We start from the raw sequence: 17,164 nt of genomic DNA, 5'->3' as shown, positions 1-17,164 counted from the left end.
GCATTTGATTCACTCAAGTGAATTTTAATAATTTCAATGCGTTGTTGAAGCGTGTATCGTTCCATTTTTTTAATGGTGTAGTTTCTACTTGTCAAATCTCAAAAAATGTAAATGTTCAAAAGTAACATCTACCAAAATAGCGGGCTATTCAAAATAATACCTCTTATTGGAAAACCCTGTACATAACGAGAGGGGAAGCCGCTAAAAGGCATTACTATTATAGTTGTAGACTTTTCAATAGCTTCGCGTGTAAACGTTATTTCTGTGTAAGCGTAAAATACTTTCTGTAGGTACTTTTGAGAATATCAAAGGTCTATGGAATGGTTGATTCGATTTCGTTTTCGTTCTATTCTTCTATGGCGTCAATGTCAAAAATTTGTCAACTGATACTCATGTCAACTATTTCAAATAGACAAAATGACTGGCATGCTTGATATTTCGGTAAATATAAATGATTTTATGACACATTGTGTGAAATAATTATAAATAGGCATATATTTGTTTAATATTTAACTTGTGATGAAAGGATTATATTGAAAACTCGATAACTTTGTATACATCACTCGTTCATGTTTGTTTTTATTACAAATTATTATTTACACTAGCCTATCTATCTATCATAGTGTCATTGTCACAAATGCTATTATATAGAGCCGATGTTTTTAATCCTGACTGGTGTTGTGTGACCCATGTCATGAATAAAATACCCTCGCGTTACTTGAAGTTACGGCGTGACACCGGTTGGGATAATATTTCAGTAGGCGCCGCACGCTTTATACGCACAAAATATTGAAATAACACTTCGATTAAACTTAATTGCTACAAGAAACAACTATTTATGTCGGGGGAGATGGTAAAAGATGGTAGTTTATTTAGATGGCTTCCCCTGGAAGGCAAGCCCTCCTTGACTCAATTCCAATCCATATTCAGGATACAGATATAATCCCTTCTACAGAAATAAAATTTCTGGATTTCACTATAGACTCTTTCTTAAATCGTAAATTTCTAACGCTGTGAGTTCTGGTATTTTCCATCTAAGGCTGATAAAATCAATCAAGATCTGCCTTCCCTCTGATGGAGCAAAGTCACTCATAAATTCGTTTGTTGTCTCACTTATGGACCATTGTAATACATTTGCCGGCCTATATATAATATATAAATATTTTTGTTGAATCTAAGTATTGTCATATAACGCCACTTCTGAGGGATCACCTTCGTTAGTTTCGATGCCCTAAAAGAATAGTGTTCAAGATCTGCTTGATGACCTTCAAAGCATTGCAAGAAATGGCGCCAGCCTATATATCGGAAATATGTGTCCGACAAAACTTAAGCGATAGACAGCTTACTCTAAGGTCAGCAGATCTAGATGTTAGTAATCGTCTAATCGAACTTTCTAGGTCAAATCCAGTTATTTACTATGATCGCTCTTTTCGTGTAACTGGCCTGCTCATTTGGAATAAACTTACTCAGCTCTTACTAATCTCCAGAATTTGGCTGAATTTAAACAGGCTTTAAAAACAAAATTATTTAAAAAATCCTACCATTCATAAATCTTAATTTCTTTTCAATGTTTTATAATAAGCCATATTCTCAAGCTTCCGGTAATTATTTGGTTTCCGTTTCGGTTTCCTTCTTATTGTACCTTTTTAAAGTTTACTCAAGAATGTTCTCTTTTCTGAGCAGAAACTGCCCCTTGTTTTATATTATGTTTTAGTGTTAATATTCTTGTTTTGTACTGTGCTATAATAACACTGCTATTGTTTATTATTTGTTCTCTACAAAGTAGCACATTTTTAAGACATGTTAGCAGTGGCGGTTCTTCCCTTAGGTCAATTGGTGTTTGACCCCCCAAAATTATAAGACAATAATAATAATCAATTATTTGCATCAAAACAACTGGCCTTATTCTTAATTTATTTAAAATGTAACACAAAACAGTGTCGGCGGCGAGTGACAGTAGTGACATCTGTTGTCTCTAATAGAATCTTTCATTCACAAGTCCACACGATTCGCTGGGTCAATTTAAAGAATGTCCACTTTGGCATCTTCTGTCCCTATGCGCGCCATAGAATAAACGAGATGGCACTATATTTTTCGTCGAAGTAAAAATTAGTTACCGAAGAAAGCTTAGGGACGCTTAGGTCATGACCGTGGGGGAGACAATATGATGAATATTTTACGTTTTACAGAGATGTTGACATAAACAAATTTCGGTTTTTCATTTTACACGCTTGTAATGTGTGGAACAACGGTTGTTTTTCAATTGGATAGTTCTGGAAAGGTTTGGAATAATTATTTATGTTGAATGAAACAAAACAAAAAACGTAAAAGATCATTGAAAAATAGAATCAAACTCTTATTTTATTTACTTTAATGTTGTGCACAACTACATTAAAACTTAATATCTTAAAAATAATTTGCCGTAAGTACATGGATTGTGTATTTATTTCCAATTTACTGTATTAAGTATTTAGAGTCGCGGACTCTATTAAACTATAAGACTATAACAAATTGATTTTGATAATAATATATAGCAATTTTTCACAATATCAAATAAAGATTAGTCACACATTTTATTTTTCAAATGACCTACCACGACTAGATCCCTAGAGCCGCTTCTGCATGTTAGTAATTATTGTCCTTTGCTATAAATAGCACTGTTATTATTATTTTGTGTGCTCTTGACATCGCTTTATATATATGTACTCTGATTTTTGTGTTATATTATTTGATCTGTATTGGGCAAGGTGCACTGTAGGAGTAATTTTATGAACATGACCACTGATGCTAAATTATCACTTTTAAGTTTATTATAGTAAAGCGCACTTGAAGTGAAAGAACACAAAACTGTGCTATGCTATAAATGCTATGTTGTTATTATTATAAAAGATACATTAATGTTCCTTTTTTTTTCAATCATAGTTCAAAATTTCACTTTCGACCTCCCATGTTTTTTCTTGTTTGTCGTAAATTTAGTTTAAAGGTTTGGAAAAATGCTTAAATTTTTAAAATAACCCTAACCAAGAACCAAATAATCTATTTTGCTCATGTTTTTCCAGGTGAAAAATAATTTTGTGTTAATAAGTTAAGTATAAAAAATTTAGGTATGACGCAAAAGTCGGGACGCCTGAGGGAGACATGGCACGATCAAGTAAATCAGATACTTGAGTCAAGCCATGTCAAGAGTCGGGATAATAAAAGAGTATGTATGAGACGATGTATGAACGTGAATGAGGCAAGGAGTGTGTTCTAAGACCGAGTTATTTAGCGGTCTATGCTCTCTGCTTACCCCTGCGGAGAAACAGCTTGATGGTTAGTTAGTTAATAAAGATTTTGTAATCTAAAATTGTATTTTTGTTTTAGACACGCATTCACTCCTTGCTAAGGGCACCGTTACTCACACGAGTCCATGAAATAAGTCAACTTGTTGAAGAAATTCCTTTCAAAGACTTGCAACTCATATTTCCGCAAATAGTAGGCAGTATTTTTGGAAATGGAGGGGTATCAGAAGATTGGGGACTTCGAAGGATCACCCCACAGAACAATCATGCCGATTATTGCGGCTTACATAATTTCCTGAGCCCGCTGGGTCCACTCTTCAGAATTTGTTATAAACTGATTGGTGACCCTCAGTTGAAGTATGTGTTTCCGACCCGGTTATTGCCGGTAAGTTTTATTTCAAACATCCCTATTTACTGTTTATGTAGATTTTTAACATTTACTTTGCTGGCTCGAGTAGTTGTCCGATTTCAATATTTTTATACTGAACCTTTAACATATAATCAGATAAATAACCAAGTATTATAGCTTATTGCCTTAATCCATCAATTTAGTACAGAAATAAATATATATTCAATTTAATACAGAATTTGGTAAAATTTACTTATCAGAAACATTGTAAGGATTACGAAGATACCAAATAAAGTAATATTTTGTTCTTACTTACACAACAAATATTTTTTTTCTAAAACCCTGGTGGCAAGAATTTGAACTTCGTTGACCAGTAATAATGCTCCATTTAATTGACCATATATTTGAACCAATCATAAATTTAGATTGTAATTCCTGTTCCAACTATTCAAATAAGTGGCGAGTATAAGAATAATGGAGAAAAAAATTTTACTATTTACTATTTTTCTTTCTTTTTTGTTGTATTATGTTAATTTATTTCTTTTTTTATATCCTATTTCGCATAATGTCAATATGAATTACATACCAATATGCATTGCACAGCGCCTGCGTGTAGCCTGAAATAAAATCATTATTTCTTCAAATTTTGCAAATTCACTTTGCGGCACCATTTTATTAATAAAATAATTAAAAACACTTTATTTTTACCACGATAATCTTTATTTTTTTTTAAATCAAAATGTTTCGAGAACGATGTTCTCTTCGAGGTCCCTTTCTACCTCTCTCCCCCCCCCCCTCACCGCTACTTCCATTTCTACCCACGCCTGTCTTTCTATACTTGATAATTTAGTTTTTAGTACATTTAATGTCCTGATGAAGAGAACATCGTTCTCGAAACATGTTGATTTAAAAAAAAATAAAGATTATCGTGGTAACATCGTTCTCGAAACATGTTGATTTTTTTTAAATAAAGATTATCGTGGTAAAAACAAAGTGTTTTTAATTATTTCATTAAAATCATTATTATTATTAGTGGTGACTTCTTTTTATCAATTTTAATAAATTAATGAAATTGTTGTTAATTAAATTGAATATTTTTAGTGTTGCCTATTACTATAAGTATGGTTTGTATTACAGTTGGATGTGTTTCAAATGCTGGAGAGTGGAAGGCTGCCACAATTCTACCTGGATTTATTGAATGTGGACCCGCACACAAGGCAGATCATCTCTCTAAATCTCAGTATCCTTTTGACTCAATCCTTTTTGTGATAAATTATTTCAAGGAGAGCTGCAACCGGCTGCTTGAAACCTTTTTTTAAAATTAAACTCATGTCTACCACTATAGGTCCCGTGTAATAACCGTAACCGCAAATCCCAGACCGGGTGAAAAAAGTTCCAAAATCGAGTATTTTGTTACAGTATTTAGTTTTACTCTTTCAAAAAAAAATTATAATTTACTCATCGCAGTAAATGAACACGTTAACGATGAGAGAATGGATGATGTTAGAAACGAACATTCAGACCCTGCGCAGAAAAGTCCTGCAATGGACTGCGCTGGAAACCGTTACCTTACGTTAACGAGCTTTACTTTTCTGTGCAGGGTCTTTTTTTTTATTATAAATTGGGTTAGTTCAAATAACGTTTTACATATATAAACTAATATGTACATAGTTACATTTCATTATTTATAAAATTCAGAGATGTGCTTTATTTCAAATAAATCCATTTCAAATGGAAATGCAAAATGCGAAATGGGTATTTTCCATTATGCATTTTAAACGCTTTTCTAAATAACATTTTGCATTTTGCATTTTAAGTGCTTTTCTCAATGCATTTTCCATTTTAAATGCTTTTTTGCAACATTCTTCCTACTATCTCCACCCATCTTTTTTTCATAAGCCCCAAATATCAGTCGGTCCTCAACCTCGCTATGAGAGATAATTTCCATTTGTCAAGTTGCTCCCTGGTAGGAGCCCTGGCAATTGTGTGCTACCATTACAAAAAATACTGATTCAAATACTGAACATGGGGCCATGACGCTGTAATATTAAATGTTAGATAGCAGTTTCTATGTTTTTACGTTGGCAACATTAGTCCCGCGCAAATTTTTTGTGGTTTCATAATCTGTAGTCGTGGTGTTTTTGGATTTACCATCATGTAATATGTTTGTTCTACATTGATGTCCATTATTAAATGACAAAATTGTTTAAAAATTCTATAGTTATTTTAATTGTTTGACCTGAAAAACCATTTTGCATTTTCAATGTATTTTGAAAGTAGGTTTATTGCTTTTTGCATTTGAAATGCTTTTCTAAAAACTATTTTGCTTTTTGCATTTGAAATGCTTTTCTAAAAACTATTTTGCATTTTCAAATGGAAAAGTTTTGACCCATTTCCATTTTGCATTTCAAATGGTTTTGGGTACCCATTTTGCCCATCTCTGATAAAATTCTATTTTTGTAGCAAACATAACAATTTTTTTTAAATACATTTGTTCTTCAGACTTTTAAGCATTTCATCATACATTTTTAATCCTTTATACATTAAGCAATTCTGTGATTATGTTTTCCTCATATGCGGCAATCTAATTCCATTAACATTTCTGGTATCATAATTATGAATATTTTTATTAAATACTACTTCATCGTTAAAGTATTTAGGCATTCATAATTTTACGTATAAAAAATAACACATTATATAGCAGTCACTTTTTTATTTGAATCCAATTCAGCTCCTCTCTCATTTGATTAACCTTTGAATATTTTCCTTTCTTTAGAATACATTTCATTGCTCAATTTTGAATAACTTCCAGCTTCCAGTAGTCTAAGGACGGGTTGTTTCGGAGAATCTGAACAATTCATCAAATTTCAACGTTCATTTTCAAGTTCTGTGAAAGATTTTTTCATGTTCTGTTTTTATTTCAGTTTTGTCAAGCAACTAACCTACAATGGTATAAAAACAGAACTTGAATAAGTCTTTCACAGAACCCGAAAATGAACGTTGAAATTTGATGAATTGTTCAAATTCTCCGAAACAACCCGTCCTAAATGTGGCGCAATGATTGTTTTGAAAATGATCTCTATAGTGTTTTTACTTAATTTATTTCTCAGTCTTCTAAGAAAGTTAACCTTTTTTATACCTTCTTCAGCAAATATTCAAAATTTGCTGTGAAATTTAGTTTTTAATCCAATATTACACCTAGATATTTGATTTCATTTACCTTTTCTATTTTCTTCATCATCCTATATCCTATCCTATATCCATTTATTTTGTTTTGTTTACCAACAAAAAGTGATAAAAAGTCATGAAAAGTGATGAAACAAAAACTAGGTTAAATAGGTTACATAGGTAACTATTAAACCTAGTTTTTGTTTCATAACTTTTAACTAATTAAATAATTTTCATTTTGATGAAATATCATGGAACCATTTTCAGCCATTTCGCCATAATTTGTAGGTCTTCATTTATTTTATGAATTGCGTCAACATACTCTTCACATGAAACATAGTTCAACGTATCATTTGCGAATAGTCTAATTTTGCAATGTTTTATTGTCTAGTTATTTTGATGGGCTCTCGTCAGCGGCAAATGTACGAATGATTTTTTTTTTTTGTATTTAAGAAGAAAACACAGTTACAGACAGTTATAGTAATTAAAAAGACAATGTAAAACTATTTCTAACAGATTAACAAAAATTGTCGTAGTTTATTCAAGATATGCTCGATCTCTCCTGCAGCCAAAAAGAATGTCGCATCGTTTGCCTCCAGCTCGTCTTAATGACACCCAGATTTTGCTTTGGAGCATATAAAGGCATACCTAAAAAGTTTTCATGTTTAAGAAATTTTGTTTATTCAACCAAATGAATAAGGTTTTTCCACTTGTTGAAACAGATAAAATCTGTTCCCTTGTAAAACATTGTATATTATAAAACAGTTGACACTGTAAATATGTACGTACTTAATTATTAATTTCCATAAAATAATGAAGATAATAGATGAAATGACTTTCTTTATGTTTTTTTATATTTGTTACTTCCATATGAATAGCTCAACGGTATCATCCTTAACCTAAACTCAGATCCATTTGACTACTACATCTTCCACTTTGCGGCATACATGCACAGCGTGCCGAGCGTGTCGGTGGGGGCTGCGGTGGCGCCAGACGTGCGCGACACTGTGTACTCGAGCCTGTGTCTGGATTACCTGCTGCACTTCCTGCCCAGCGACCCCAACTGCCCCGTCATGCCGCACATCGTCTACTTCACCGGCAAGACACCCGCCGTCTCTCCCATGCAGACCGCCAATAGGTGAGTCTACGATTTTAGCTGGGGACATGGTGCACTCGGGTCTGTGTCTGAACTACATGCTGCACTTTTGGCCCAGCGATCCCAACTGCCCCGTCATGCCGCACATCTTCTACTTCACCGGCAAAACGCCCGTCGTCTCTAGACTGCCAATAGGCAAGTCTACAACTTTAATTGGGGACATGGTGTGCTCGGCCTGTGTCTTGACTACCTGCTGCACTTCCTGCCCAACAACCCCAACTGCCTCATCACCCCGCTTACCGTCTAGCAAGAAGCCTGCTATCTCTCTCATACAGACCGCCACTACAGCTTCCTGTACTGTCAAACAAACCACACAAAATTGTGGGGAGAGCTACTTGCTTCCTAAATGTGGTACTCTTGAGATATCAAGGGATGTAATTAACAAGTCTAGCTCTGATTTATATCACATATTTGTAACTGAACACTTTATACAATGTTTAACCTGCATTCGCCCTCTCATTCAAACTTCTCCTATCTCACTCTTCCAAACTCACATATATGTATTACACTAAATACGGTGTATTTAAAATTATACTTATTTTTTAGATCTTATAACGCTTTTACAAAGATTTTAGCATTGAATACTCACTGTCATAGCGGTACAATTATGATAAATTGGATTTAATAATAATCTATAATGCCATCACCAATTTGTACACATTAAAATAAATAAAAAGATTGGGCTCTATTCTGTAGCCCATTTCACATATTCTGGTTAGATCCAATGTAATCTGTTTAATCAGGCACTCTCAGTTCCGGTCCCTGCTCATCTCCCAGGAGTCGGCTGGGTCCGGGGGCAGTGTGTCCTCGGGGAGCTCCCAGCTGCACCCTCGCGGGGAAGTGTGGCGCTCGGAGACGGTGCTGCAGGTCTGCCTGGACATCTGGCTCAGCAACTCAGCCCAGCGGGACGCCCAGCAGCAGGCACAAACCGCGCTCCAGCCCACTCCTGTGAGTTATAGCCGATTCTGTACCAACATTCATAAATACTCTTGCCATGCCTAAACTTAAACGTGCTTTTGAAGATACAAGGGCTGGAAGTTTTGCCCTCTACAGATTTCTAGAACCGTCCAGAACATTCGAGAGCATTCCACAACATTCCAGAACATTTTTTTTTATTTTTTTATTTTTTATTATTATTATAAATAAATTATATTATTATAATTTTACTGGTCTTCCATTAAAAGCCTTAGCTTGTGGATGGAAGAAGAGTTAACATTTCACATATTATGTACAAATAAAGTCACGTGTACAGTTAATACAATGCAGTTGATACAGTTAATACATTTTATATAATTACAATTACTATTTACTATAATCATATATTTCAATATATATGTATGTGTAGGTAATATAGACACATGGCAATCAGACCCGTTAACTAAAATATGTAAACATATATGTATTCAGTAAGAAGAAAAACAAGTAAGATTTTTAGTGTGACATTCTCTAAAATACTTTTTGATGGAGTTCAACAATTGAATTTTGTTCCTAATGCTTCTGATTTCTATTGGTAGGTTATTGAAAAAGAATTTTCCTTGGTGAGTATAATGGTGTTGTGCAAAAGAAGTGTTTAATTTGGGGCACACAAATACATGTTTAAGTCTAGTACGATTTTCAGTTATGAATGCGTATTTATCTTTTTCTTTTATAATTTGTATAATTGAATTTTTTATAAATAAGTTTTTAAATGTTGGAACTTTGAATTCTTCGAATATGCTGTCAGTTGGGAAGTCTGGAGGTTTTTTTAGTATAATTTTTATTATTAGTTTTTGAACAATTTCTATGGGGGTCAGATTAGTTTTGTAAGCTGCTCCCCAACTGATAATGGCATACTGAAGAATAGACTGTACTAATGCGTAGTATATTGAGTATAGGTTTTTCGTTGATAAAAAGTTTCGTATCCGTAAGAATATATGAATTAACTTCCTAACTCTTTTTATTGTATGGTCGATGTGATCTTTCCATTTTAGGTTTTTATCTATGATTATTCCAAGATATGTAATTTTATCCGCTATTTTCAGAAGTGAACATTTTTGTTGGCAGTGATTAGTATCGTGTTGTGCGAGAGAATGATTATGTAAGAATATTTGAAGATTTGGAGGTACAATGTTAGTGTTAATTTCGAAAGGAATGACATATGTTTTATCACTATTTAACGACAAGAGGTTATTGTCAAACCATATTTTTAGATTATTTATGTCTTCTGTAGCTTTTAGATTAATTTTTTCCCAAGTTTTTTCTTTTATTATAAGGACTGTATCATCAGCGTAAGAGATAATTTGGCCATGCAATGGTTGAATAAATATGTCGTTTACATACAAAATGAACAATATTGGTCCAAGCACGGTGCCCTGTGGGATACCAAAATTTGATGTTTCTTGGTCGCTAGTTTGGTCATTTATTTTAACAAATTGTGCACGATTGTTCAAATAACTTTCTATCCATTGGACGGCTTTATCATTGATGTTATTTAATTTCAGTTTTTTGATAAGCTTTGCGTGTGAGATACTATCGAATGCTTTTCTTAGGTCTATGAATATTCCTGCGCATTTATTTCCTTCATCAAGTGCAGAGTATATAAATGATGTTACATTTGCTATTGCATCTTGTGTGCTTTTTGTTTTTAAGAATCCGAATTGATTGGAATGTAATATTTTATTGTTTTCTAGAAAATCAACAACCCTTTTTTTCACAATCTTTTCAAATATTTTTGCTATATTCGATATTAGTGATATCGGTCGATAATTTGAAACATTTTGCGGGTCGCCGGTTTTAAAGATAGGGGATATTATAGATTTTTTATAATTTGTTGGGAATATGCCTTTAGTCAGACTGAGATTGATAAGGTGGTTTAGTGGTTTCAGTAGATACATTTTCATTTCTTTAAGAATTTTCACAGAAATGTGGTCAAAACCTGGAGAGGATCCGTCTTTCATGCTTTCTATTACAAGTTGTATTTCAGTTTCGGTAGTTTTTTTAAAAGTGGATAGTGTATTTTGTTTTTGGGTATTAGTTGTTATAGTTTTTGGTGTGTGTACAGATTTAGTGATTTTATCAGCGAGATTGTTTCCTACTTTAGAGAAGTAAGAATTAAAAATGTTTGCTGTTAGTTTTGGGTCTTTGGATACATCTATGATATTATTTTCATGTTTTAAATATTTTATAGAATTATTTTTTTTCTTATTTTCAATTGCATAATTTACCGTTTTCCAAGTAACTTTTAGATTGTTTTCTGAAGTAGAGATTATTTTTTTAAAGTAGTCGTCTTTACTTTTTTTAATTAAAGCTGTTAATTTATTTCTATATTTTTTGAGAACTATCTTAGCATTTTCATCGTGTGGATTTTTAATTGTATTTTTATATAGCCTTTCTTTTTCTCTGATAGATTTTATTAGGCCACAAGTGATCCAAGGTTTTATACGTCTGAATTTTGAATTCGTGTATAATGAGACCTCTGTTGTGGAGGTTTCAATATGATCCATAATTTGTTTTTCAAACATATTTGAGCATTGTTCGACATCGTTAGATTGTAGTATCGTACACCAAGTTTCTGCTTTCAATTTTTTCTCTAAAGTGGCAATATTTGTGGTTTTTTTAATAGTAATTGGAGCCTTAATTTGTGATTTTATTTCATTATCATACAATAATAAGCAAGTGTGGTGGTCAGTAATATTCGTTTGCCAAATCATTGTTTTGATTTTATATAGGTTTTGTAATTTTATGTTTATCCAAATATGATCTAAGCAAGACGATTTTTGTCCGTGCATTTCTCTAGTATTTTTGTTTATGCATGATTTAAAATCTAATTCAGTCATACAATTTAGGAACTCATTTTTGAAAATATTTTCTGATTTTTCGTTAATGTTAATATTAAAATCACCCGCGATAAAACAGGTTTTATTTTTAAGCGGTAGTAATATATTTTTCAGTTGAGTTATAAAATGTGAAATATTTGATTCGTGTGTTTTGTAAATGGCAATTATGTGATAAATATATTTATCGAGTTTAATTTCGATTTGAATACAGTTAGTCAGTAATATTGGGTGTTCTAAAGTCGTGACAATACTGAATTTGGTGTGAACGAATATTGCGATTCCACTATTTTTATTGATATTTATTTTAGTTGGGATGTATGTATAGTTAGGAAGTTGAAAGGCTGGTGACTCATCATTTGTAAATGTCTCTGTTAATATTATACAGTCTGGTTGTAATATTAGATTATTGATTTTAATAATAAATTCATCAAAATTTTGAAACATACTACGAATATTTTGGTGTAATATGAATAAACCGTTAAATTTGTGTGGGAAAAATTCATTACATGTCTCTGTGTTTGCACATTCGTATTCATGGATTTTGTAGAAATTTTCTATTTGGTTAGCTATAAAATCATCCATTTAAAATTAATTTTAATTCATTTAGAGCAATTGATAGCACATACATCCATAAGCTTGCCAAAACTATGAAGAATTAAATTAAAAGAATTACGCTCCGTTATTATAATTATATCGGTATCGTGTCTATTAGTGAATAAAGTGTACTTATATCTGTTGCGAATGTATAACATGAGCATATAAATAATACATAACATAAGCATATAAATAATATAAAATATAAGCATAAAGAGAAAATAAAACATGAGCTTAAAGAGATTAAAAAACATAAGCATATAAAGAAAATAAAACATAAGCATATAAAGTATACCAGTGATATATGGATTTGGTTGTTGCGGATATTTAACATAAGCGTGAAAAGTTTGCATAACATTGGCATAATTATACAGAGTATGCATATAGTTGTTGCGAGTATATATCACGAGCATATAAAGCATAAGCATATAAAGCATATAAAACATAAGTATATAGAGAAAATAAAACATAAGCATAAGCATGTAAAGTACATAGGTGTTATAGGGATTTAGTTGTTGTAAGTATTTTACATAATTATAGCAGGCATATAGTGTAACTATGAATTGAAGATACATAGTACAAGATTTATATTGGTTAATGCTAAAACTAAATGTAGTGTTTGGGTAAAGAGATAAAAGAAAACTAGAGAAATACAAATTAAATAATTTAAATTCCCCTGTAACCATATACCTGTGCCCTTCTGTTTCATATAATAGGTTGAGATTAATAGTTAATATAGTGATGTTAATGAATTTTGAGTAAAGTAAAAAATATTTTATAAACATAAATACAATAGTTACAGTTCTTTTACAAGTTATTGGGTGTGTGAGATAAGATGTGTTTGTTTTTTTCATTGATAATAATGACTGGTGTTCCAATATCTCTACGGACGTACACTTGCCCTCCACGGGTCCAGGCGAATTTATATAAGTTTTCCCGTGTAGCCTTACGTGCAAGGAACCACAAGTGTTTCGCACGAAACGTCAGGTGTTCCGAGACGTATATGTGAGAGCGAGGTCCTGCAATTCCGACGAGGGTGGTGTTGAGTTTTTCCTCTCTATTGTTAGCTTGTTTGTTGAACTTTTTTATGTCTGACAGGAAAACATCACGGTCAATACTGGTTTTAAATGATATGATTATGGGCCTACATTGGTCTTTAGGTATTTTTTGGGAGATGCGGTAAGCTGCGTCAATCTTGTTCATTTCCACGTTTGAATTAGTAGTTTTTTGGATGTTGAATATGAGGTTATTTAAGTTTTCCCCATTATTTTCCGGGATCCCCCTGATTTCAGCATTTTTAGACCTATTTAGCCTGTCTATTTGCTCCATTTGGTTTTCTAATACTTCAATTCTTGCTTCGAGACCGGTGTTCTTTTTCTCAAGCTTGTTATTAGTGTCCTCAAGCTCGTGGACGCGAAGAAGAATGTCCTCATATTGCTTGCTCATCCCCGCTAGAGTGGCAAGAATTTGCGTGTTTTGTTCGAGTAGTTTGGCGAGTAGTTCACTATCAATAAGTGAACTGCCACTGGGTTTGACAGTCGGTGTGACACAAATGCATTGTTTACATTTTATGAGGGCACGCCGCTCCTTAGAGAGGCGACGGTAGGTACTTTCCGTCACACCTCCACATTGCAGATGGAATGTCTCCTTGCAGGTTACGCACACAAAAATAGACTCGTCTGAAAGTGTTGGTTCGGAACATTTTTGACAGGTATTATTCATGTTAATGATGTATGATATGTTGATGATGTTTCACTGTTATTTTAAGTTATTTGTAATAGGCAGTAAAAGTTTTGCTATAAGCAGTCACAGTTCTTAGCACAGATAAACACTGGATTGAACTGTCACTGTCAAATGTCACTTGATCGAAAATTAAGACACTTGTAATCGCTGTATAATTAATGAATTATAACCAAGTTTGAAGTTTGTACACTAAATGTGACCCAAGGAATCACCTCCAATACATTTAATTTTCAATATGACGGTTTTAAATATATATTTTATGATTTTATCGGTAGAGTGGTATACACTGTTTATTGTTGTATTGTTAACTCGATTGTTAACATCCTGGAACATCCCAGATAATGAACTAAAAATGAGATTACAGGCCATTTCCTGATAAACTTTTAGTAAATTCGTAATCGTGACAATACATTGGTATCTCTAAATAGTATAAAACAAAAACACTCTCCGCATCTGTCTGTTTGTGGGCTTAGTTCTTCTAAACTATGCAATGTAGTTTGATAGGGTTTTCACTACCATTTAGAGAATTTCTTCTGGAAGGTTTATGTATATAATACATGGAAATTATATTTATTGAAAGTAGAGAAAAGTCAAGCATCTCCGGGTACATGTCAACTAGTATACGAGGGTGTCTGAAAAGTTTCCGACCTAACAATTAAACAAGAATTTTTTTCTTAAGTTTTTTTATTTATTTTTCTACATAGTCTCTTTGTAACTCTACACACTTCTCCCAGCGATGCTCCCATCTCTCTAACCCGTCCAAATAGTACTCGGCGTTTATCTCTGCAAAACAATTGTTCACAAAGGTGATTACCTCCTCATTTGACGAAAATCTCTGTCCTCCGAGCGCAGTTTTTAGATTAGGGAACAAAAAGAAGTCGCTTGGGCCTAGATTTGGTGAGTAAGGCGGATGGTCAAGCAGATCAAACCGTAATTCGTGGATTTTTGCCGTGGCAACCGCTGAGGTGTGAGACAGCATGTTGTCTTGGTGAAAGAAGATTTCTTTTTCTGCAAATGTGGCCGTTCTTCCGCAATTTCTGCCTTCAGCTTGTCAAGTAATGATGCGTAGTATGCTCCTGTAATAGTTTTTCATTTTTGAAGATAATCAATTAAGATAACTCCATGACTATCCCATAAAACAGTCGCCATCACTTTCCTAGCCAAGAAAACAGTTTTTGCTTTTTTTGAAGCCTGTTCCCCCTTTGCAGTTTTGACTGTATTTTTGTTTCAGGCATATCCAAGTGTAGGCATATCGGGTGTATCCAAGTTTCATCTACAGTAATTAATCGGCGCCAAAAATCGGATTTATTGCGCCTAAACAGCCGCAATACATCACCGCATCTACATAAAATTCTAAATTGTGTATTTAATAGTCCAGAATTGCTTATATTGATAAGCTTTCGGATTCCACTATGTAATATTGGAAGTTAAGATTTATTTCAGTGCAGAAATTCTGGGACTAACTACCATATTATATGTACTCCTCACTGTTCAGAATACTATTGGAGTGAAATAATTACTCCAAGTCAGTGGACATATTCAATTTATCACTAAATCAAATACAAAAGATTGTTGCTGGGGCAGTTCAGTTAGTATTCCTATGTAAAAAGCTTCTAAAAAGGGCGTTAGTAATTAAATAAATTAATTTGTTCAATGAGTGGCTTTGTTGATCAGCAGAGTACATATCCCGCTGGGGAGCAGGTTCGCATCGCGCGCGCCCTTGTCAAGCAGTGTTACGCCTTCTCTCTGTCGGGTTCCCAGGACCCCACCAACCTGGGGGAGCTACGTAGGGCCACGCCGTCTCTGCTCTCTCCGCCGGCCACCAGGTACATCCGCCACCTCATGCACTCCTGGCCGCTGGACTCCTCCTTCAGGCTGGTGTTGGAGCTGTGGCTCAGTTTCATACAGCCGTGGAGATACGCCAATCTCAGGGATGAGAGGCCAACGTAAGTACACACATAATTTTACGTATTTGATTTAATAATAATAAATAATAATAATAAATAATAATAATTGGATGTATAGCGCCGTTTTTGTGCAAAAACACCTCAAGGGCGCTGTACAAACTTATAATACGTTTCTACAGTGATCTATGTTATTACTAACTATTTATGGAGAAAATATACAGTACAATACTTACCTCGTAGGTCACTTGAGATTAACACTTAATTAACATTATCTAATTGTTTATTGGCGAAATTTAGATACAGGATTTAGGACTTAATTGAAAAATTGAATATAACTGGGCTTTCTCTTAGGAATGGTATATTTAATTTAAGGGTACGACAGCTTAAAAAGGTAAGTTTTTAGTTTAGACCTGAATTCTGTTGGACTTGTTATGGATCTTAGTTCCGGAGGGAGTTTATTCCAAGCCTTCGGCCCAGATACTCCGAAAGTGCGATCACCAAACTTAGTATTTGGCTTGCGCTTAGGTTCTATCAGTCTGCCTACAGCTGATGATGTTGCTGATCTAAGAGTTGACTGCCTCAGACCAGTGTTTTCCGGGACGCATATTTCAGAGATGTAGGGTGGGGCCATTTCATTGATGGATTTAAACACCATCCAGCACAGTTTGTACTGGATTCTTTCAGGGCACTTGAGCCAGTGAAGGTTACGAAGGTGTTCTGAAATATGCGAATATTTTGACACCCCGGTTATGAGCCGTGCTGCTGCATTAAACACTGATTGAAGTTTCTCAATTTGATATTTTGGAAGGCTGGCATAAATGCCGTTGCAGTAATCGAGACGTGAGACTACGTAAGAGTTGATAAGTATTTTTGTTGCTTCTGTAGGAAGGTTTCTTCGGACAGACTTGAGTTGTCTTAGGTGAAAAAAACCGGTGCTTACAGTCCTATTTATTTGACTTTTAAACGAAAAGTCTGAATCTAAATTGACACCGAGAAGTTTGACTGTTGTTTTTGGGATGATATCGCTGCCGGAAATAGTAATAGGTGAATTGTCTATGAAATGTTGACGTTTGTGGCTACCCAGAGAAACTCAGTCTTAGATGGATTGAGCTTCAGCTTGTTTGAAGACATCCAACGAGTTATTTGTCTTA

General features: G+C 33.8%; 1 protein-coding gene across 1 annotated transcript in view; it reads left to right on the top strand.

Annotated features, from left to right (window-relative positions):
* Positions 1-348: 348 nt before the first annotated feature.
* LOC149421452 (sphingomyelin phosphodiesterase 4) overlaps positions 349-17,164 on the top strand; it is a 35,685-nt gene continuing 18,869 nt past the window's right edge. Inside the window, exons 1-6 of the mRNA XM_089634400.1 lie at positions 349-441; positions 3,364-3,666; positions 4,768-4,870; positions 7,708-7,936; positions 8,698-8,902; positions 15,781-16,052. Coding sequence (XP_089490526.1) covers positions 418-441; positions 3,364-3,666; positions 4,768-4,870; positions 7,708-7,936; positions 8,698-8,902; positions 15,781-16,052 — 1,136 coding nt within the window. The 5' untranslated portion in view covers positions 349-417. The remainder of the gene's footprint in view (positions 442-3,363; positions 3,667-4,767; positions 4,871-7,707; positions 7,937-8,697; positions 8,903-15,780; positions 16,053-17,164) is intronic.

Source organism: Hesperophylax consimilis, chromosome 8, assembly GCF_061612785.1.
Source record: "Hesperophylax consimilis isolate HC1 chromosome 8, BYU_Hcon_1.0, whole genome shotgun sequence".
Classification (NCBI taxonomy): domain Eukaryota; kingdom Metazoa; phylum Arthropoda; class Insecta; order Trichoptera; family Limnephilidae; genus Hesperophylax; species Hesperophylax consimilis.
This window is presented reverse-complemented; position numbering and strand designations above follow the sequence as displayed.